Source organism: Branchiostoma floridae, chromosome 11 (genome assembly GCF_000003815.2).
Source record: "Branchiostoma floridae strain S238N-H82 chromosome 11, Bfl_VNyyK, whole genome shotgun sequence".
Classification (NCBI taxonomy): domain Eukaryota; kingdom Metazoa; phylum Chordata; class Leptocardii; order Amphioxiformes; family Branchiostomatidae; genus Branchiostoma; species Branchiostoma floridae.
In genome coordinates, this window is record NC_049989.1 from 6,253,425 (window position 1) to 6,276,103 (window position 22,679).

A 22,679-nucleotide genomic window follows, 5' to 3' on the forward strand; every position below is an offset into this window, starting at 1 on the left:
CGATCCCATTACTTTTTTTGCCCGTTTTTCACAATTAAGAGAACTTGTCCCCATGGCAATTCGGCCGAGGGTTACAGACCAGGACTGCCTGACTTCCCTGTGTATTTACTCAGCTGTTGTGGAGTTAAAAGGCGCTCTGGAGGTTCTTCCGTGGACACCTAGAACATGAAAATACAATAAAATAGATGCACAGACTGTTGATTACTGTACAGTGAGCTATTGTGACTGTACAAGCACTGTAACTAGTTTTGTCTTCAAACTGTTAAAAACTGATTTTTGACTGTGACACTGGAATGACTAAAGGCATGAAAACAAAAGGACACAAAATATAAGGAATTCCTACCCGTTCCAGGTAAGGCTTGACCACTTGTGCCAGTGGGTTGAGTGGCCCGAGGTCCGCACCTGTCCACACCAGGTAGCCCAGGACAGCCAGTAATACGCCCAGCAAAGATATAGATGTCCCCAACAATCCCATATCTAATATGATATGTCAAGTCACTACATATCAATCAATCATCATGTCACATACAACATAAGTCTTGTATAATTGTTATACAAATGTTACATTTTCAATTGCTTATCATCTATATAGAATACAACATCTGATGTCTTTCGTATCACCTGAGGTATCAGCAAGATCCGCAGGAGGGATGGGACTGAGGATGATGCGGAATTGTGCTGTATTTCATACTCACCAGGAAAAAAAACGTCAAAAGCAGCGCATGCGGAGTATGCAAATCATTCAATGTAAACCCCGTGAAATACAACAGCGAAGCACGGACCATAAGGTAAAATATGCAGTGGCCCAGAACACATGGTATATTCCGGCCCAGGTAGCCGGGTAGGGCATAATAAATGACGTTACAAAAACCCACTCTGTGATGTACCCCAGCAGGGGTGGTTAGAGGGTGTTCAGAAAAAGAAGGAGAAAAACTATTATAACGTTATATTGACATCCTCGAGCTCCATTAACTGATTAAGATTAGTAGACGTCACTTCCCCGTTTAAATTTGCACAGCCACCTGTTTCACATGCATGTTCCATATAATTCTTGATAAGCATGAATATCATCATTGAACGAGCAATAAATAAATCAGCGTTACCTGTAGTTGATTTGTTCTTTATCTGTAAAAGATTACTTGTAAATTTGGTAACATCAGATTATTTTCGAGGAAATTATGAGACTAAAACGTAACAACGAGATTTGAACAAGCTCTTAGGCGGCCATCTTGAAAGGTCACAGGTCACTCACGAATGGTGGGTAATATGTATAGATGAGGACCACGCCCATTTTGGATATCGATCGCTCATTGGCCCCTTTCTACCAGACAGCGATCGTTGAGAGATCGGACACGAAGCTGGATTTGTGTGACCATTGCTTTCATAATTTGAGTATGATGCAAGATGCAGTGAGATTAAACTGGAGATTAGGGACAATTTGGCGGCTCAGTGGTAGGAACCACTAAGAGGAAAGGGGATGTGACCAATCATATTATGTCAAGACCAGCGTTTTGCGTCAAGATCGCATACTGAAAACAGTCAAAGAAACACAAACTATACACGACTTTATACGCCTAACCATTCCCCATTATACAAAATGATATATGCACGTTATTAAAACTACTAGTATAAACGTTAACGTTTTTTGAGTCAAGTGACACCAATTGGGCAAAAAAAGTAAACCATCATTTCTTCAGTCTGTTACATGCCAATATTGTTGATGACCTTAAATTACCTTTGCTTTGCAACTGTGCTCTACATGTGTATTTCTCTGTATCCCCGCATGCTCTTGCAAAACGAGACACTGCAGTACCAGTTTTTACTTCGAAATCCTCTGAAATCCCGTGACTTAGACTTTTTATGGATTTTTTAATTGTAAAAGCACAGGCCCCTTGCGTTGAGAATCGGCAACCGCGTTCTCGGAGAAGGTGATCTTCATCCAAATTTCAGGATAACAAGCCTAACAACAACACCACCTTACCAGTGTGTAGTTACTTTTCACCATCTTAATGTATATATATTTTAACATCAAAAGAGCATGAAATTCCATAGATGTACACAGTACAAATTTATTTCGATCAACCATCATGTAAAGAATATACCAGCGTACTAGTAACTTGAACTGGACTAGTAACTGGATAATGTCATGGGTGGTGGGATGTCTTTAATTTTTTTGCAGCAAAATGCATGTTAGGTGCTGTTACAACAATGCTATCTAATAGTATTACATATATCGCTATATTGCTATTCACTAACTAATGACAACTAAATGAGAGCGCTACCCACCTATGTATCGTGCTAAATTGTAAACGCATAGAACAAGAACATGCTAACACATGAACTGACCAGGATAATCAAACGTAAATTTATATCTATTGGCCTGAGTTCATTCTCACTATATTGCGCTGGGAAAGGTGAACTTCGCGCATGAATCATTATTACATGAAGCAACAATTTTCTGACGCACTTAACATGTCTCATAACTATCCTTTCAAACTTTGAAATACTGGCGCAAGGCATGGTTCTGAACATCAACTCATTGTTCAAATCGGTTATCAGCAAATAGTCAGCTGGATTACTCAAATTCTAGTCTAATTATTCAACAAAACTGGGTAATTATTCAATAAATATTTTATATTCCTGAATGATGATGTACTGCTGCGGTTCAGCAAACTGTACACTAAGTTATTAAAACAATTTTTGGGAACATCATTCGTAAAAGTTATTCACAAGCCAAGAAATTTATACAACTACATGTATCATAGAGTTCAAGCACAAAAGCCTCTGTAGATAATTTACACATGGAATAAAGTCATAATCTACTGCACTTACAAAGGAACCGCGACAAAAAAAACATGCATATTAATTATCTCAAAACAGCCACATTGGTAAGGTCACAGATGTAAGTACTTGGCATACGTATATACGTACTATATATATGTATATATATGTAAGTCCATATTACAAATCACCTTTCTTATCCAGCATGGTTATGGCTTACATGCGGATGCATCTGAAGCACACCCGTCAAACTCCTGCAGGTTCACAAGAGGGTTGTCCAGGTCCCCCCTGTCGCTGTGTTGGGCTGCTCCGGGGTCCCCTGCAGGGGGTCCCGTGTTCTTGACGCAGATACAGCGATATTTGTCGGAGCCTGCTTCAGTATACAGTTTCCGTGGTACGCCAACCCAGTCACGCTCTATACCTCCACTGGGAGTCAAAGAGAATGTTTTTAAAGAAATGCGGTTCTTATAATTAGTCAGTTAGCAGCTAGTGGCAAATATGCAGTTCTTGGCACATATACGATGATATAGGTAAACGGTGAGTAATTCCTGATCAATGTGAGGAGGCCTGGCGAGCGTCACCCCACCGGCAAGTGAGGAAACATGTGCAAATTTACTTTCCTATTATAAAAAGGGCACAATATTGTGGCAATCAGTATCGTACCCGGGACCAAATGATCTAACGTTAACTATTACGCTACACGATGTCACATGAAGATTCAAAGAAATTATGCTCAATTATGCCATTTTGCAAAAAAGTGTTTAGTCTGGCATTACTAAGCAGGTGGCCGGGTTGCTTATACTTTGAGCTGTAATACGTTTCTCTTGCCTCATCTACACTAAGCTTTAATAATGCGATTTTAGAAATGAACCAGATCATTACCTTTCTTTGGTACAAACAAATTTAGGCCCGTCCTCCTCAGTGTACATACTGTCACATGGTGGGAAGTTTCTCTTGTGTTCTTCTACAGCGTTCTTTTCGGAGTGAGCAGTCTTCATCTTCTCATCTACATCCAACAGCTCCTTAGTAGGGTTCCCCTCCTCATCATAGTATCTACCAATCAGCTTTCCTACAAGAACAATAGACGTACATAGATGTACATATGTCAAGTATGAAAAACTAAAGTAACAGGAAGTTACTAACGGTGGAAATAATTACAAATTCTAGACAACATAGTAAAAGTGCACTAGGCCAGGCCAGGCTGGCAGACAGTTTTTTTTGCTTACCTACATATGTGTAGTCCTTCTCGTACCTCTGTACCCATTCCTCGATTCCTAACAGGTCCCTCCATCCCAGTCCGTCCACGGTGTCTATCAAACCTGCCTCCGTAAACTCTCCAGTAACAAACGCCCTGGTACCATCACGGCCTAGGAACACATCACACAATCACGATTCCATCATTAAGATGGTGTTTATAACAATGGTTTCCAAAATAAGTATATTTTTCAATGGAAAATTCTCATAACTTAAGAATTCTGTCCTGTGACATAACACAACCCATGCAGGAGTAAACACATTATGCAACACCATGCCCATCATCCACGTTGTCATTCTTGTTTGGTGCAGTATGACTGTATGTGCGTCATGATGCCAAAGCCTGTGTTCTTGCCAAATTTCAAGTAATGGTTACATCTTTTAATTTCTGCAGCGTCAAATTTTGTTTAGCAAATTACAAATTCTACTTTTGCGCCCCAATTCTTTATGTATGCCAACGGCGCTGACATTAATAGAAATAACTTTACCTTTGTGCACTGATGCCAGTATTTCTATCGGCACCAAGTGTAACAAAACACCACGAAACGGACCTTACCTACAAAGAAGCTGTATCCTCCATTTAGTCCGTAGACTCGTTCACCCTTCGTCACATCAAAGACTTTCCCCATGATGGCTAAGTACAGTTCAGGACTTCCTGACTTCGCGGTGTATTTACTTAGCTGTTGCGGAGTAAACAGGCGCTCTGGAGGTTCTTCCGTAGAAAACTAGAAGAATACAAAATGTAGGTGCATTGTACATTGTATAGTGAGTTATGTTACCACTATTCGTCTAAAACGCATTGGGAACATACATTTCGTATCCTCCAAGGGTCAACGTTAGGCTTCGGTCCGAATTACCGACCCGGGGCCTGCCCGGGAAGCTTTCAATAACGAAAAAAATGATATAAAGTCAACAAAACAGAACGTAAAAAATAGTCATGAGCGCAACTTGTGTACATCCCTTGAGACACACTTTTATTTTCCGTTTCCGTAAACATCCCGACCTGGTTCGATTTGGAAATGGGACCTTAGCCTTAATGCAAATATAATAACAAATATGTAGGGGAAAACTGCTAAACTTATCGAAGAACAAATTCTTCGAATGTGACACTTGAATGACTAAAGGCATGAAAACAAAAGGACACAAAATATAAGGAATTCCTACCCGTTCCAGGTAAGGCTTGACCACTTGTGCCAGTGGGTTGAGTGGCCCGAGGTCCGCACCTGTCCATACCAGGTAGCCCAGGACAGCCAGTAATACGCCCAGCAAAGATACAGATGATCCCAACAATCCCATATCGAAACGATATCAATACTAATCAGTATACCAATCAATACCTGTAAAATTCTGAATATTTTCTGGCTTTCTATAAAGATTTTTATGGGAAAAATGATATATCCATACGTTACAGGTACATGTATGAACGGTCCTGAGAACGGCCACCTGTTCAAGTCATATCGTCATTGATAAGCGTACTGATATGTATTTCGTTCTCTTGATAATTATGTGCTTAGCTGTCCAACATCCCTTCTGTAATTGACAGAAGGAGTCTTGTATATACAAATGTTATGTTATTTTTAGTAATGTCTACTGACTATTTATAACGTTGTTCCGGGGGAAATGATATCGCCATGTGTTGACACGCATTTTCTCACGCCCACCTGTTCCAGCTATATTAGGATCGATATAAGCATAAATATCACCGTAGAGATAAATCAACATTACCTTGAAGTGACATGGGCCATTATCTACGAGCGTAAGAGATGGCACACCAGTCTGTTCAGTGTGGACTTGTACATTCTCCCGTCCCGTGGCCTCGACCTTTAATTGACTCAAAGTAGATTATCAGGTCAGAGTCCCTGCAGAGTATTGCTTTTATCAGTCTCCATGTAGTTGAAGTGGGCCTTAATCTACAGGTTTGAGAGATGGTATGCACATGTAGACTTGTGCATCTTTACGCAGAACCGCCCCGTGACACTTTGGCCTTGACCTTGATTTGACTCTGCTTTAACAGGTCGGGGTTTTTCGAATTGGTTGCATGGACACTAACCAACCAATCAAGAATAGCCAAATATTTGGTAAGGTATAAAGCTGATTGGCTGTCCCAATAAGGCAAACTCTTTCGTGTTAAAGTGGGAGGTCTACAAACAGGGACACCAACCGTTGTACCAATATATATATCAGCCTTCTTGACTCGACAGAGAATGTTCGACCGTCCTCTCTGAGTCCAAACTTGTTTATCGGGTACCACATTAAGATCGACATCGGTGGGGTTTGTGAGTAGATCTAGAGGACAACCACAACATCACGGAATGCTAAATGAACATATTACACTGCGCTGTACACGATTTGCGACTTCGATGTTGGTTGTTGCGACGACGATGTTGGAAGTTTGTAACTCTTGTCAATGATTGTCTTTTTTCAAATCAGACTCAATCTACCACGTTATCTACATATCTCAATTGCTTCTTTCAGTTCCCATATGTGATTTGTACAAGTAATCGATGAAATAAAAGTTTACAAAGTGAAGGGCACATTCAAACACACACATACAAATGAAAAAGGCGAGCAATACTACGAAGGCAGTCATTCGAAGCGATCATTATGTTACGCCCTAAACTGATGAAGTTGCTCACTCTTCCCATCGAATCCTAGCGTTAGTATGTCGACACATCATGCCCCCGGCGTTCGCGCTCACAATCTCTGACAGACACCGACGTATCCGGTGTGACGACCTACGTTACAATAAACAGAACTCATCCGGCAATAGTCAGCTTGGTTTGATCATAGCAAAGTCAACTGGTATCTTGCTGCATAACCCCATCTTTAGCAGTGTTTGTATCACTCACACCTACATCTCATAGTGTCAGGGATACGAAGCACTGTAAGTAAATAATGCCACGGAGGAGACAGGGAATCATCTTGTGGATGTCGGTCGTTGGGTGCACCCTGCTGGCGTTATACCTTTGGTACACTGTGTCTATTGATACACGTCGGAGGAACATAATGTGGGACGCACCTGCGGTATCACCCAGACCTCTTGCAATACCCGAGCATTATGCGGCTGGCAATGACAGAAACTTCACTCTGGCGAAGGTGATTGAAATCCACGACCCTGCTGGAAGGTCGGTATTTCACTCTTGATAAATAAACACATGTTAAAAGGAGTTTGCTATTTTTGAGCAGTCGGCAAAAATAAGCTTAGCTTTTGTCTTTGTTTTCCAGCAATTAATCTTATTTTCCAGCTCAGCTGGCCGGGATCGACGGAAACACAAATGGCAAGACGAGGAACTTAATTTTGAACTTTTTGTCCTCCAGAAGTTCTTGGATTTTGCCATTGTCTTATCCTTTGTCTACACGATTAACACATGGACACATGAGAGAGATATAGTCTCCACGAATACTTGTAGGGGGCTAAGTATTATGCCTATAATAGGCTATATGCAAAAGATCAACAACTTCATTCCTATACATTGCATATACAAATCTATTTGATATGAGAATAGACAATGTGGATAAGAGTGATAAGTGAACTAGAGTTCGGGGACCTCATACCTCCATGAAATATTTATTGCTTTTTTTGTGGATGGTATGTATGTTTATAGTCGGTTGTATTTGAGAGTAATGGTTATAAATGTTATGGGAAAGTAGTGGTGTATTTATTTAATGACACAGAGGATGTCCATCTGATTAGTAATTATTAAAATCTGACACTTAATTGTGTAATGTGCGTTTAAGAGGTCGACGGCATATGGTAGCGTGGTGTTCCTTAAGCTTGATGTTTGGCATTTAAACTGTCTAAGGTTGTCAGCATAATTAAGGTTCGACTATGTGCCTCAGAGCGGTGTGGTGGGAGGAAGTTGGGAAACTCAAAAAGAAGAAGGGATGTGGCCAACTTTAGTCAGATTTTGATTTGATTTTCCACCAATATGTCATAACATCAGCTGTTATCACGGTACAAAAACGAGAGGCACATTTTCCTCTGACAGCCCCACACCAACTGTAAGATGAGTACTTGGCGCCAACCCCGTCTGCTAAAAAACAAGTACCATTGGCTACGAAAGAGACAACTAACAACTGTCCCTTATCGTAACAAAATCAGAACATCTGTATCGCCCATAAAACTTCTGACACCCAACCCAGATGAGAGGACCTAATGGCATTTTAATCACCATGTCACTCAAATCAGCAGTACAGTAAGTGAGACATCCATACCTGTTAAGCATTACCGTTAAATGTACCTCCACTTCTTACAATTATACTTACGCTTCACGTCTCCATGATATCCTAAGCAGACATAAATAAAACTAATTATCATATTCAAAAAACCTCGGGGTTCCCCAAACACACAGCTGTCATACAGATCACCTCACCATCTGCTTGGAGCTAAGCCCATTAACAAACACATAAAGCACGATGCCTGTACCAATATATCTCAAATATAGGGGTGATTTCTGATATTATTACATCGATTATAACGACAGATACGGCTCCCAAAATCTCATCGATTCAAGCTTTCATCACACCCCACCAACACAACAAGTATGAAACCAATCCATCCAGCCGTTCTTGAGTAATCATCTACACAGACAGAGACACATAACAGAAAATATAACCTCCATTCCATGACATTTCATGGAGGTAATGAAGGGAATAAGTGAGAGTCCTGCTTACTAGACTAAGATGCACGCCTATATCTAAGCTAAACAAAAAACATCGACGGTACAAAACAAGTCACCAGTGCTGACTGTGATCGCATCATCATTACATCCTGCTCACACGATTTGCTAAACACTCTACTACCCTTTGCACTTCCTAGGACGGGAAAGCATGCATGATGCGGATACCCGATGTTTAGAATCTATATTTCATATGTATGTAACTTCTCACCCTCACACGCAGGGTTGACAATCGCGGCAAAGCCTAACGATATGCTTTGCCGCGATTGTCAACCCCGAGTGTGAGGGTGATATCGTTAGACTTTGCCGCGATTGTCAACCCTGAGTGTGAGGGTGGTAACTTCTATATGTTTCAGTTTGTTGAACGGGAGTGAAATACAGCGGCATGAAGACAAGCAGATGGCCAATAAGAGCAACGCCGTTGCTGCAAATGACTTACAACAAATACTCGCTTGAGGCATGGTTTGTGACTTTCATGAAGTAAAAAGTAGGGATGCACTTATTTATGCATCTTAAACATTTTCTACTCAAAACCTTCCTTGTAATGCATGTTGCTCCTTTGTATTTTCGCATGCCCCTTTCACAAGCTTCGCTGTTCATGGCCTTAGTATCAGGTCAGAAGATAACGATTTATGTGGGTTTCTATGCCAGTAACTAGTCAAATTAGAATTTGTCGTAGGCTCCAAAATTCTACGCACGGCTTTCTTGTGGTTTAGAGCTTGTTTGTCCGGAGTGAATTTAAAATAAAACTTCACATAGCCTTTAATACTACCAAAAGCCAGAAACAGGAACCATAAAAGTTTCCATATGTGGTTAACTGTGGAAATTCTATTGATGTTTCAGGCTCATATTGGTGTCAACAATAGTCTTACGGCAGTGGACAGCTGTTGGCGTCCGGTCTGAAACAAAAGGAAGTCTTTCAAGGCAGAAGTTATAAATTGAGATAATCTTTTGTCACTTCAATGTAGTATTACTCTGTTTGTTAAGTATGGATTATGCGAATAGCGACAAAAGTTCAAATGCACAAACCTTTTTATATGTTGCTATTTACATTCATAGGGAGTAACAGTAAAGATATCACATACTTTTCATAGAATAGGAACACTGCATATAGAAAGATAGATTATACATATATAGATACAGCATTTTACATAGCTACTCAACCTATCAATTAACTACATGCATACACAAGTCATCACACCGGTACCTGTCCTTAATGCTGAAAACTATATGGAAAGGGGCATGTCTCTTCTGCTGAACACCATCCATACACAGGCTAACCCACCAGTCTTTTTTGTTATACACCATTCACACACACAAACACACCTGTCCTTGGTGCTGAACACCATCCACACACAGGCAACCACACCAGTACTTGGCATTAGATGCACAAACACACCAGGACTTGTTGTTATACACCATTCACACACACAAACACACCTGTTCTTGGTGCTGAACACCATCCACACACAGGCAACCACACCAGTACTTGGCATTAGATGCACAAACACACCAGGACTTGTTGTTATACACCATTCACACTCACAAACACACCTGTCCTTGGTGCTGAACACCATACACACACAAGAAACCACACTAGTACTTTGAGTTAGACACCATTCACACACACACCAATACACCTGTCCTTTGTGCTGAATACCATCAATACACAGGCTAACCCACCAGTCCTTGTTGTTAGACACTATTCACACACACAAACACACCTGTCCTTGGTGCTGAACACCATCAACACACAGGTAAGCACACCTGTCCTTGGTGTTAGACACCATTCACGCACACGCAAACACACCTGTCCTTGGAGCTGAACACTATCCACACACAGGTAACCACACCAGCACTTGGTGTTAGACACCATTCACGCACACGCAAACACACCTGTCCTTGGTGCTGAACACCATCCACACACAGGTAACCACACCAGTACTTGGTGTTAGACACCATTCACACACGCAAACACACCTGTCCTTGGTGCTGAATACCATCCACACACAGGCAACCACACCAGTACTTGGTGTTTGACACCATTCACACCCACAAACACACCTGTCCTTGGTGCTGAACACCATCCACACACATCTTTCATTTCACTCAGCTACAAAATGTAGGTATGCACGCAGTCTAAAATCATAAAGGGGATCTCATCTTATACTGTAGTGAATCACATTAACAATAAGGACAGAAGCCAGTTCCACTGAGTGTATATGTCTAATAATCTAGTACTCTACAGCTTTCAAGTTTTATGTTGTATACAGCCAGAAATGTCAGTAGAAGTTTCGATACTATATATCATATTGGCTTTTGTCATACCAAATCTATTGTGTAAATCTTTCAAAATTTCTAACACAATGCACGATTAAGACTTAGTCCTTCAACAGTTCACATTACTTTGTACACAGCCAAACAACAAAGTGCAGATCTAGTTGTGTTTACACTATCAAGACCTATTACAGATGTGCTCCAATGTCATATCAATAAAAATCCATACATTGAAAAAGGTAACTGCAAGCTTGTAGTGATATGTGTATGTAGAAATCATAGCAACACTGTTGTATTCATAGCACGTAACATAGAATACAACACAAAAGATATTCTGTAGCAGCTTAACCAAAGGCCCAAGGTGATCCGACCTGTGGGAGGACCAGAACTAAGGGCTTTTTTTTGCACATGCTTTGGTAACAAAGTGTACTGCTCTCCAGATGTCTTTACAAGGTATTGTACACGTCAATAAAAGGATAGCTGTTTCTAGGGAAAGCTTATCAGTAGTCCCGTGGAAAGAGACACTGCAACTACTAGTATACTATGTCACAATTAATCACAAGGAAGTCGACACATTTTCAACAATTACTTACACCTTGTACATTGAATCAATCAACACCAATTCATAATGTATACTACGAGTTACATAAATCATCTTCCTATACCTAACAAATACCAATTTCTAACAGAAATATAAAGGATAAAAAGGTGACTGAGTCTTTTTCAGTTAAAGATCCCACATAGTCAATTAGTGTATTGATATACTTTCCTCTTTGTAGTCAGTATTTCAATCTTTCAATCATCAGACTTCTTTCAATTATAAGCTACTACGACTTACACATGGTTCCAGGAGTACATCTTCTAAAATTGACAAGAAATACTTACAATACTTGTTTGTTCCTCTTTGAGACATGATAGTTTAATAGTCTTATAGCGTAATAACACTTCTCCAAGTTAACTACACACATGGCAGGGACTTGTGCAGTTTCAGTGCAGCATGCAGTAAGAACTAACTGCAATAAATATCAAGTGTTCACTTTCTCACACTCTTAGGTGGTAAATAATAGCTATTTTTCTCTGCAGATGGATACAAGTACATATACTGGTATCATCCCAATTCCAATGTGTGACATCATTATCATAATTGTCTTTTACACAAATGATGGTCCATAGATTTTAAGATTATTCCAATGTTTTTTTGTTTTTTTTAAATTTTTTTTCCAAACTTTATTCAATATTTCAGCATAATACACAATTATTCCATTATTCCAATGTTGATCAGATAGCAGATGATATGAATTCTCCAATTTTCTCTGAGAGAAAAATAAACTGTAATCAGTGCAGGACTTATCTTTTCAAGAGACCCTTTCTGCGCTATTACATTGGAGATTACACCTTATCATTGTTGACTACTCTTTCAGATACTGTACTTTAACTTTGTTGTTGCATGATTTAAGTTTGTCCTCCAATGGTTTCCAATGTGATAAGGCACAACACACTGTTTTGCATGCATGTAGGAATGCTTGACTTACAAATTCTGCATTCTATATTTGTATTCAATACCTATAATTTACTAGTAATTGCTGTTTATCTTTTATGTTTATTTCATTCCCTTTATACCATACCACCATTACATGTACAAAGTGAACAGGACATTGACCACAATATGACTAGGGAAGGCAAATACTGAGCAACCCATGATTTCTCAGCTGACAAATTCTCTTTCTTCTAGCATACACATGATGTGATACTATACAAAATGACATTAAAAGTGCCATAGTGGTACTAAATTGACCCTTGGCATGTACCTCTTGACCTGTGACCCCCATGACAGCTGACCCCTGACCTCCCGACCTATCCCCTAAGAGGGGCGGCCTGTAAGCTGCCTGCCAGGTACTGGTCTATGAAGGCTTTGGCCACTTCCTGGGTGATCTCCTCCTCAGGACAGACATAGATCTTCTGGTCTGGGATGTCCAGAACGACCAGTTGGGGTTCGCGATCGTCCAGGTTGGCAAAGTCTCGGAGGGAATCAACAAGGTCATCCTAAAGAGAAGACAAACAAGAAATCTTTTTAAAAAAGCTGTGCCTTGCCGCGTGGTAGGAATATCGTCAGGAAAAGGTAGGTCGGCACTTCAAGCCCGGCAAGGCAAAATGCTGTGCCTTGGCGTGCAGTAAGGATAATTTGCTTGTCTGCTAAATACGTATTATTAAAATTTTGACACTAGAAACCACGAAAATGAGAAAATCTTACGATTATATTTGAAAGGCAACACTCTGAAAATACAAATGGCATTCTGTGCCCATCATCAACCCAAAATACGATCTTTTTCACGTGCACGTGTTTACGGTATAGGCCGCATGTAGCCAGTCACAAGTATGCAAATGAGCTAACTATATTTAGTACCATGCAAACACCGCATGTGACCATGTTGGAACACGTTTTCAGCTGTGTTTGCCGACGAATTCCTGCCGTTAGGGAGAATTTGCGGCCTCAAAACTGATATCACAAGTGAAGCGAAGTTATAGTTGTTGTTTTACTTTCATTATTTTGAAAGAACTTTGTAGCGTCATAGCGAGATCAACCGATATGTTTGGATGACATAGCGGCGCGGAAATATATGCTTCGACGGCGTGAATTTTGAGCAAAAATACCGCAGAATTATGGTTAGAAAACCCAAGGAGCTTTTATCCTTGGAAAACCCCACATTTTATTATTTCAGGGGTCCCTGGTCCAATTTAAAAGAAATAATAAGTGTACCGTCCAAAATAAGAACGTAGCGGGTGGATTCTGCGGCTGAAAAAAATAAACGTAACTGTTACCTAAACATGCACTCTTGAAAATGCAGACCAAAAAGTCCCAAAGGTGGGTTTTCATGGTTCTGGTCGCATGACGAAAATATTCTTATATCAAATGGATGTTATAAAAAGGTAAAAGGACAATTGAAAAAAAAAAACTTTCACTAGGCGGGTTCGAACCGGGGTCGGCAGTGTGGCGACTATTCACGCTAACCACTACGCCATGCTAACATTCCCAGTACCACCTCGTATTAACAGGTATCCAAATCTAAGGCATAACTTGAATACGTCCGTTCATTCCAAGATTCAAAGATTCTAATGTCTAATCCTCCGAAAAATGTCTAAACAACTGTTACTTATGTGAAAAGTTTGTAATGAGACGAGAGCCTGGCAAAATAATGTCGGGAAAGGCATGTTACAAGCTCTGATTGGCTGGCTGGAATCTCGGTGTGTCAATAGCCTGTTTAGGCTATAGGCACACTCAGTGTGTCAATAGCCACAGCGATATAACAAAATGATCCTAAATATTATCTATTGCGACTTCTCGTGTGACGTTTTGAGCTGGCGCTCTCCTAAACTCACGTTAGCGTTTTGCTGCGGTCTCGGAAGGCCTCTCCAACGTTTTGATGACGTCATGGCTACTTATATATTCACATACAATTTATTAGCCTGATTTGGAAATTGTTTCATCTTTATGAATAGCTAATGCAATTCTTGTTGCGAGATAATGCACTTGATTTTATGTCACTCCAAATGAATTTGGAATTTTACCATACAAACGCTTCATTTATTCAATGTAACCAAATATTAAATGCTTTTAGAACCGACCGCAAACAGAAACAAATACGTAAAATGGACGGTTTAAAATTCAACAGGGATGTACCATTGTCTGCCTGAGCCGTCAAACTTGTCCATGAGAAAGGCGATTTGGAAGGGCCTTTGGAAGGGGCTTTGGAAGGGCTGGGTTAAAAGGTCCGTCCATTGATCCATGGAAAAAAGCTGGCGTAAAGCCTTGCCTGGCGGCAAGGCAAAAAATGAAGATTTTTAATCTGCTCTATCGTAAATTTGTATCTTAAGGCCTGGCTACTTAGCTCTTGGGGCCATTTCAGGAAAATTGTTAACAGGAGAGGATTACTCTTAGGAATGTCACATGCATTTTCCTCCCTAAATCTAACATGTACATGTATTAGTTTGTCATGTCATGACAGACATTCATCCAAACATACTGAAAAAACAGTCTGAGAAGTATGGTTCTCTTGGCATATTCATACTTATAAAATTATACTTTTGATTGCTTTGTTCAAACAGCAGAACCAAATCACAGTCTTACCTCTCCTGCATAAAAGAAATACATTTCTGGGTCATCGCCCTTTTCTGTGGCCTTGGCATAAGACTCATCTGCTATTTGCTGGAGCGCCTGCTTAGCGTCTTCCAGTCCCTTGTCACTCCCATCTGAAAAAAAGACAAAGGTAGTTTTTAAGAGCCTGTGACTTCATGAATGTGACTTAAACCTAGGGTAAAAGATAGAGCATAAAAAGTTATGGTACTATGAATTTTACACTGCAATTGTGTCCATTTCAGCACAAAAAAAATCTTCCCACATTCATCTTTTGGACTTTGAAATGGAATTCCCATTACTTTATTATCATATAGCTTTAATCATATCATCTCTCTGCTATAAAAATAATTTCTGCATGTTCAATGTAAGATCCTCCGTTCACATATTATCAGTTGAATAGAAAAAAAATAAGTTGAGGAATGAAGTTCCACACTCTTACCTGTAAACAGAATGACAGATGTCTCTCTGTTCAGAGTTCCTGCATGCTGTTGGTCCAGCAGGTTCAGGGGCTTGGACATCCATGGGAACTCCTGTGGAATATATGGACATGCTGTAATTGTATTCAAGTTTGCGGGGATTTCATTTTGTGGTAGCTGGAAAAAGAACTGCTTGCGGTGGTTCGCGGTAGCACCATGCACTGTAGTCTCCTACTGCAATGGGAAAATGTTCGTAGTGGTTTTAAATTTGCGGTGAAGCAGTCACGAGGAAAACCGCAAACATTAAACCACTGCAAAAGTTTCTGCATTTACAGTATAGCTTTCATAGAAACACTCATACCCTATGATATGCAGAGTCAGTACGTAGTGGATACTGCCTGAAATGTCTGACCGTTTCCAAAATCATATTCAGTTGCTTGTCTAAACAAGAGTTTGGAGACCTCATATCTTCATGAAATTATGCAAACGATTTCCATATACATAATCAATGCTTGGTTATGTACAGCTGTCTTTAAACTTAATCTTCTTCTTCCTAACACCTACCCTCATACCAAATATCATTGTAATCCATCCTGAAGGTTCTACAGTTATGCTGACCACAAATATCTGGAAACACACAGACAGACACACCCAAAACTATATCTACATTTTTCATGGAGATAATGATTAATTGCTATTTGGCGCATCTCATTTCCTGGATGTCTAACCTTCATCAACGGAACACAAATACCATACATTTGTACATCTACCTTTTGTCTCAAACCTGAGCCACTAGCTGAAAACAAACTCTGCAAACCGACCTTTCCTTCTGGATCACTGCCGACTGCCTCCCTCCCTTCCTTTGTGATGATCTTGCCTGTCTGCAGGTTTTCCACAATGATCAAGGTTGGAATTCCTATGTAACGAATGTACACATATTTTATTAAATGCAATAGAATACACTACAAGGGAAAGTTTGTACAAGCCTGATAACAGATGCATTCTGAACAGTTGGTAACTGACAAATGACAGCTGACATGTACTTGTTGTCAGCTATCTATAAGCATATGTAAGTACAAGTAAAGCCAGTTGTATACAGAAACAGCACAGCAGTTTATATTTGTCTCAAGTAAGTAACGACGCTCAGCTGAAACATGCAACACAATTACATGTATATTTACACAACCTCCTTTTTTGTAAAGAGTGATACATGTAACAATGTAAGTGAGTACTCTGGGGACCATTAAAATGCCATACACTTGTCCTGTTCCTAATATTTACATGTATCTCACTACCACTGGCATCTCTCTGTTTGCATGTAAACAAACACAAAATGTGGACAGTGATGGTGCAAACACTAGCAAATATGCAGCCTTCACTCTTATAATATTAATTTGCAGTGCAAGTATGGGCAGTATGACAGAGCCAGCTCCATACTCAAACATATCTGAAATCTGGAATATTGATATACTATTCCCTTTATTGCCATTCATCAGCAATAGTTTGCTTGATTCTGAAAAGTCGTTGCTAATGTTAGTGCAAGTCATCTGTAAAGTTTCCACATCTATGGCGACAGTCCAGATGCCCCTGAAGGTCTATGTTGACGTTGTTGCTAGGACCCCATGACCACTTTCTACACGCTAAGGTGCTGACTTGCAAGCAGCAGAATGCGAAATCTGGTTCACATCAGAAATAACTAAGGCATGAGAAACACTTTCCGTACGTAATGCTAATGGTGTCTAAAATGTGGGCTGAGACTTTTAAATGGTTCCTGACTGGCACCTTAAGAGGAAGTCTTGAGGGCTGTGCACTTGGAGGCTGGCCAAGAGTAGAGAGTGCATTCCTGATGTCTTGATATGAGCCTTGTGGATTTGAAGGAATAGGCTGAGCTGGTATAAAAAGCACTTTGGAAAGTGCTGCTAATGGTTTATGAAATTGGATGATTGGTGAGGTTCAAAAGGTGCCAGCATGGATTTTCCCCCCTGAGCTGTATCTCATTATTTTGTTTCCAAGCACACACGGTTCAGGGCTTAAGTGCAGGGAATGGGACTATCCAGGATATCAAAGGGATTGCTATTATTAGCTCCCAACAGCATGGTATATGGATAGGCTAGCTCCTCTGTATCTGTAGGGCAGGACAACTGTCCATCTTAGTTACATGTACGGTAGTTGGGTTACATGCATCTCTTCTCATAGCATTATGAGTACAGGTTAAGACTGCAGTGAGTGCAATGAGTACATCCCTCTATAATATCACTGATTGGTTTGTTTTCATCAACAAAGCTACATAGAAATTTGATCACGATAATGGCCTTCCTTGGAAAGGCCCACTAGATGGCCTACATCTGTTTTCCAGAAGCTGCAAGTGGCCCCCAGAGCCTGATTGCTCAGAAGTTTGGTAACAATTATGACCAAGTACGACTATGTCATGTGATTTTTTTAGGTAAATGCTTGAAAAAGACATTTTGGATGTACTTTGAAAGGGCATTGCTCACTTTCCATTCTTATGTTCTAAGATCTACTGTACAGTTACTTTGACTCATGCGAGTGGATGAATGAACATCTGAAACAGTCCCCATATCATCATCATCTCATAACCATCATGATCTGTGTAACTCACCTGTAATACCATACATCTGTGACAGTGTTGTTTTCCTGGGGTCTTCGTATGGCAATGCCAACCAAGGCATGGTTTTGAAGTAATCGTTGAATGAATCCTCCAAACGGTCTGAGCTGGCGAAGATGATCTCGAAATCCTTGTTGTCTTCCTTGATCTTCTGGTACGCCTTTGCCAGTACTGGGGTGAACTTACGGCAGGGAGGACACTGTGCAATAGGTAGGGGGAACAACTTGGTAAGTATGGACATGTACATGTAGTGTAGCAGAATCTTTGATCTAATGTAACAACAATATCACTCTTCACATTCAAAGTAACTTAAGACAGTAAACTATTCACACGTCAACATCTTTTTGGGAATATTGCCTTGGACCATTTTCTATCAAATATTTTGTCTTTCAGTCATACTCTTAGATACATACATGTAGGTCAATATATCTAGTTTGACAGTTCATAACACAACAATAACATCTACTCAAGAGAGAGCAACCATATCATTAACCAATAACATTTACTCAGGATAGAGGAACTATATCATTACCCAATGTGCTGAGAAGTACAGTCCGACAGGCTTCCCGGCAAGTGTGGAAATGTCAACCTCTTCAGTTGTGTCCTCATTGCGGCGAAGCAGCTTGCCCTGCAGGATCTCCGACAGTGGTGGGGGGTGCCAGGGAAAGAACGCTCCCACCGGGTCCTCGGAAACACGTAATCTGCCGTCCTTGGTGATGACTTTCCCTGTGCACGCATCCAGGATGACAAATGTGGGGATGCCTTGTACCTTGAACTTTTTGGACAACTTTGCCTGCAGAAACAGCAAAGAACAGAATGATGAATGATTATTAATTAACAACCTGTTTAGAAATAGCCAACACTAGTATTAGATTAGAATATTATTTATGGCTGTCCATTGTCACTATGTGTATACCATGTACATGTACTTGCAATTAGCCCTCGGGCACGAACTTGCAAATAAACTTCCATATTAATTTTGTTTGGGACCGGCACTGTGCCAATGCATTATTGACTCCTTCGTTGGAAGTATTCCAATCAGTTGGTGTGTTTGTGTGTCCTGGTGTGTGTCTGCAGTTGTGCAATTGGCATTTGATTGTAAGGCATATCAGGGAAACTAAAAGGAAGCTGGATCAATGGTACCAGAAAGGTGGCAGGAAATGTATCTGTAGTTGGTCGGAGTCCAGAGTTTTTTCCATCCCACAAAATACAGTTGACCTGGGTATAAGATAATGGTACCTCCATGTTTGAACTCAATGGACTGATAAGACAAGCTAAAGCAAAAAAAATCAAAATAAAATATATATTTCATAGAGGTATGTGGTTTCTGAACTCTTGTTTCAGAGTTTATTTATTTATTGATATTCCACTGTTTTCTTTTGACAAGGGTACATATGGCTCTGATCTCTCAGTGATTGAGCAGTGATTTTCAGAGAGTACGCCGCCCTGGATACATACATACAAACAATACAACAATATTTACATTACAAAAATGCATCAAATTACAAAAACGTCATCCATACTCGTGGTCCTTACCCATACCCTGTGCCTGGCGCCTATGAGTTTTCCTATAGGAGTGTACCTTTCAAAATGCTTTTAGAGAGAAAATAAGGTAGACTCATGATGAAACATCTAAGCTTTTGTGTTAATGGTACTTAAGGTAAAAGCTTTCAAATTGTCTTCTTGACCTAGATTCTTCAAGGACTTGCCTATAAAGTATTCATGACAGTCTTCAAATTTTGATAACCTCACGTCATTCGATTCAATTCCGAGAAACTGTACGAACCTTCTAGGTAGTCAGCTATTACCCATCCAGACAAATTTAAGGGATGGCCCTTCAAAAAAATCTCTCACAGGCCACAATATTAGATAACAAACTCGAATGGTGAAACATAAAATATTGCAATTTTGATAAATGCAAATACATCTTACACAGCTTCAATGTGATATAGAATTAGGGAACAGGGACTGAAAAAATCTGGCAAACAAATGTGTGTTCAATGAGAAAAATCAAATGCTGTCCAAACGCTAGGTCAGGTTTTAAGTGACAGAGGCGGCGGCAGCAAATTTCGTTTGGGGGGGCGAACCTTTGCTGACAGAATTTTGCCGCACATGTAGTGCCGAAGGCACTACCTGTCGCGCCGGAGGCGCGACCATCCTAGGGGGGTCCGGGGGCATGCTCCCCCGTGAAAATTTGAAATCTTGACCCTCTAAAACGCCATTTCCTGCGTTTTGACGGGCACATTTTGCTGCTAGACTAAGCTAACTTTGATGACAATTCTGTTAGAAAGACACATGGTTTTAGCGAGAGCGATGCCCCAAAAATATATTCACGATTTCGAGTGCGGAAGGTGCAAGCTGTAGCAAGGTTGGTCTGGGGAAATCTTAAAATCTGCACCCTCTGAAACCCCATTTTCTGTATTTTGAGGGACAAATTTTGCTGAGGGACTATGCTAAATCTAATGCCATTTTTGTCAAAGAAAGATGTTTGAGGGCGATGACCCACGCCTCAACAAACTTTCACCATGTCGTTGTGAGCGCCGGAGGTACAATTAGTCATCCGCGGCTAGGGAGGTCCGGAGAAAATTTTGAAATCTTGACCGCCTAAAACGTCATTTCCAGCATTTGAGGGCCACATTCTGCTTGTAAACTAAGCTAAGTACGATAGTAAAAATTCTATTAGTTTAAAAGTTTTTTGAGAGCGACGCTCCCGCAACATATTGTCCTGCGCCGACATGGCCGAAGACGCGGGCCGTCACAAGGGACTCTGGCGAAATTTTGAAATCGGGACTCTCTGAAACGTCATTTCTTGCGTTTTCAGGCATAAATTTTGCCGTTAGACTAGCTTGATTTAAAGAAATTTCCATCATCAAAAAAATACACAAGGTTTCAGCTTGATTTTCTGGGGGGGCGACGCCCCCCCAACATATTTTTCGGGGGGGCAGCCGCCCCCCTTGCCCCCCCGGTGCCGCCGCCACTGTCACTTCAAGCTGAGAGGCTCAATTTATACCCTATTCAATCCCATCTGTGCTACTATATAATACTGATCCAATCATTGCCAGGTTCTTCTCTGAGTGTGAATCTACAGGGCAGTTGTCATCTGATTCCAGTAATGGCAGTAATTCAACTTGGCTGTAGAGGCTCCAAGGGCTCTGCTGTACTGAATTCAAGAGACCAATGAGGTCCTTTGGCATCACACAGACAGTTTTAATGAAGATATTTGGGAAATGCTTTAGAAGAACTGAAGCTGGGAATGGGATTGAAAATTTTTGTTAGGCCACAGCAATTAAATCTTACAGATGACATCCTCCAAAGACTCCAAATCTAATGTGAGAGGATGAAAAGAAACAAGACGGGTGAAAAGACCGAGATGCCTAAAATTTCAAAATGTAGACGATAACCCTGTAAAGAGAATTGAAGTGAAAAACATGCCCAAGATAGGCAAGAAGACCACATATGGAGCCATGGGTCTATGTGGACATGTACAATGGCTTATTTGCCACTGAAGACAGGATTTTTTATGATCGTTAATGATTATTACGACCATTATTTTTATGACCACCAAAATGGCCAGGTTTGTCCTTATGTACATTGTAGAGGTATACCCCGATGAAGTTAACATTATCTAGAATAATATTATTGGAGAGATACTTAGTATTTTACTTTCCATCCCACATGACAGTCTCTACTTTCTACCTTGGGTGATGCACTGTCCTTAATTCTAAATGACATGACAGTTACTCACTGTCATGTCAAGTATTAAACCTGGAGAAACTCAATGATAGACGGGATGCCCTTTGTTTGAAGTTCGCGAAGAGCCTGTACGCCTCAGACGAGTACCGACACTGGCTTCCCAAGCGTCGAGGAGACGTCAGCGGTAGGGTAACGCGACAAAACAATCAACTAGTAACATTGCCAGTACACACAGAGCGCTACAGAAACAGCCCAATTCCATATCTAACTACTTTGCTAAATAACAGTATGTAGACAGGTGCATAAGTTGATATGTGAATGAAAACCCCATCAAATTTTAATTCTTGTATTGCTATTGTATTGTTAAATGATCATGTATTGTATCGACGACCAAATACCAATGTAAAATGTTCAAGATTAGTAAGCAATACAAACGCTGAGATTATCCTATTGCTGTTAATCATATCAATAGAATTTAAAAATACTTTTAAACTTAAGGCCGTGAATTGTATGTATAGGATTTTACCCAGCTGTATATTAATCAATTGTATTGCCTACAGTCGATTTTTGACTCATGTGAAAGGAGTGTGCAATTCAGCCTAAAGGCTGCGAAATGCTTCTGTGAAATAAACCATTATAAATAGATCAGTGGCAGACCCCCAGATCAGTCAGTTGGAAGTGTTGGGGTCATGACCTTGTATGGGGTGGGTGACCCATGTTCATATCAGGGTCACGTCATCCCCTATAATTGGGCACAGGCTTTACCTCCTGAGGAGAGCTCTGATAGTAAAAAGCTATAAGAGGATTCTGGAAATTGT

The 22,679-nt window shown here is 40.4% G+C and overlaps 2 protein-coding genes and 2 long non-coding RNA genes across 4 annotated transcripts in view; 1 reads left to right on the forward strand and 3 right to left on the reverse strand.

The window, feature by feature from the left end:
* Window positions 1–62: 62 nt before the first annotated feature.
* Window positions 63–1,256, reverse strand: LOC118426366. The gene is made up of 3 exons (XR_004832384.1): window positions 1,104–1,256; window positions 344–477; window positions 63–158 (listed from the first exon to the last, which is right to left on the reverse strand). It is a non-coding gene; the product is annotated as an uncharacterized LOC118426366 (long non-coding RNA).
* A 1,703-nt stretch (window positions 1,257–2,959) lies between these two features.
* LOC118426163 (neuferricin-like) lies at window positions 2,960–5,458 on the reverse strand. Its single transcript, XM_035835425.1, has 5 exons — window positions 5,200–5,458; window positions 4,592–4,760; window positions 4,008–4,148; window positions 3,664–3,850; window positions 2,960–3,207 (listed from the first exon to the last, which is right to left on the reverse strand). Exons 1-5 carry the CDS (start codon window positions 5,329–5,331, stop codon window positions 2,991–2,993), a joined length of 846 nt encoding a protein of 281 aa, XP_035691318.1. The 5' UTR covers window positions 5,332–5,458; the 3' UTR covers window positions 2,960–2,990.
* Window positions 5,459–6,816: 1,358 nt separating this feature from the next.
* LOC118425913 lies at window positions 6,817–11,104 on the forward strand. Its single transcript, XR_004832340.1, has 3 exons — window positions 6,817–7,160; window positions 9,071–9,176; window positions 9,558–11,104. It is a non-coding gene; the product is annotated as an uncharacterized LOC118425913 (long non-coding RNA).
* Window positions 11,105–12,264: 1,160 nt separating this feature from the next.
* The window catches only part of LOC118425912 (nucleoredoxin-like), a 22,340-nt gene continuing 11,925 nt past the window's right edge, over window positions 12,265–22,679 (reverse strand). Inside the window, exons 2-7 of the mRNA XM_035835067.1 lie at window positions 18,701–18,961; window positions 18,163–18,367; window positions 16,364–16,458; window positions 15,566–15,656; window positions 15,118–15,239; window positions 12,265–13,034 (exon numbers count right to left, since the gene is read on the reverse strand). Coding sequence (XP_035690960.1) covers window positions 12,846–13,034; window positions 15,118–15,239; window positions 15,566–15,656; window positions 16,364–16,458; window positions 18,163–18,367; window positions 18,701–18,961 — 963 coding nt within the window. The 3' untranslated portion in view covers window positions 12,265–12,845. The remainder of the gene's footprint in view (window positions 13,035–15,117; window positions 15,240–15,565; window positions 15,657–16,363; window positions 16,459–18,162; window positions 18,368–18,700; window positions 18,962–22,679) is intronic.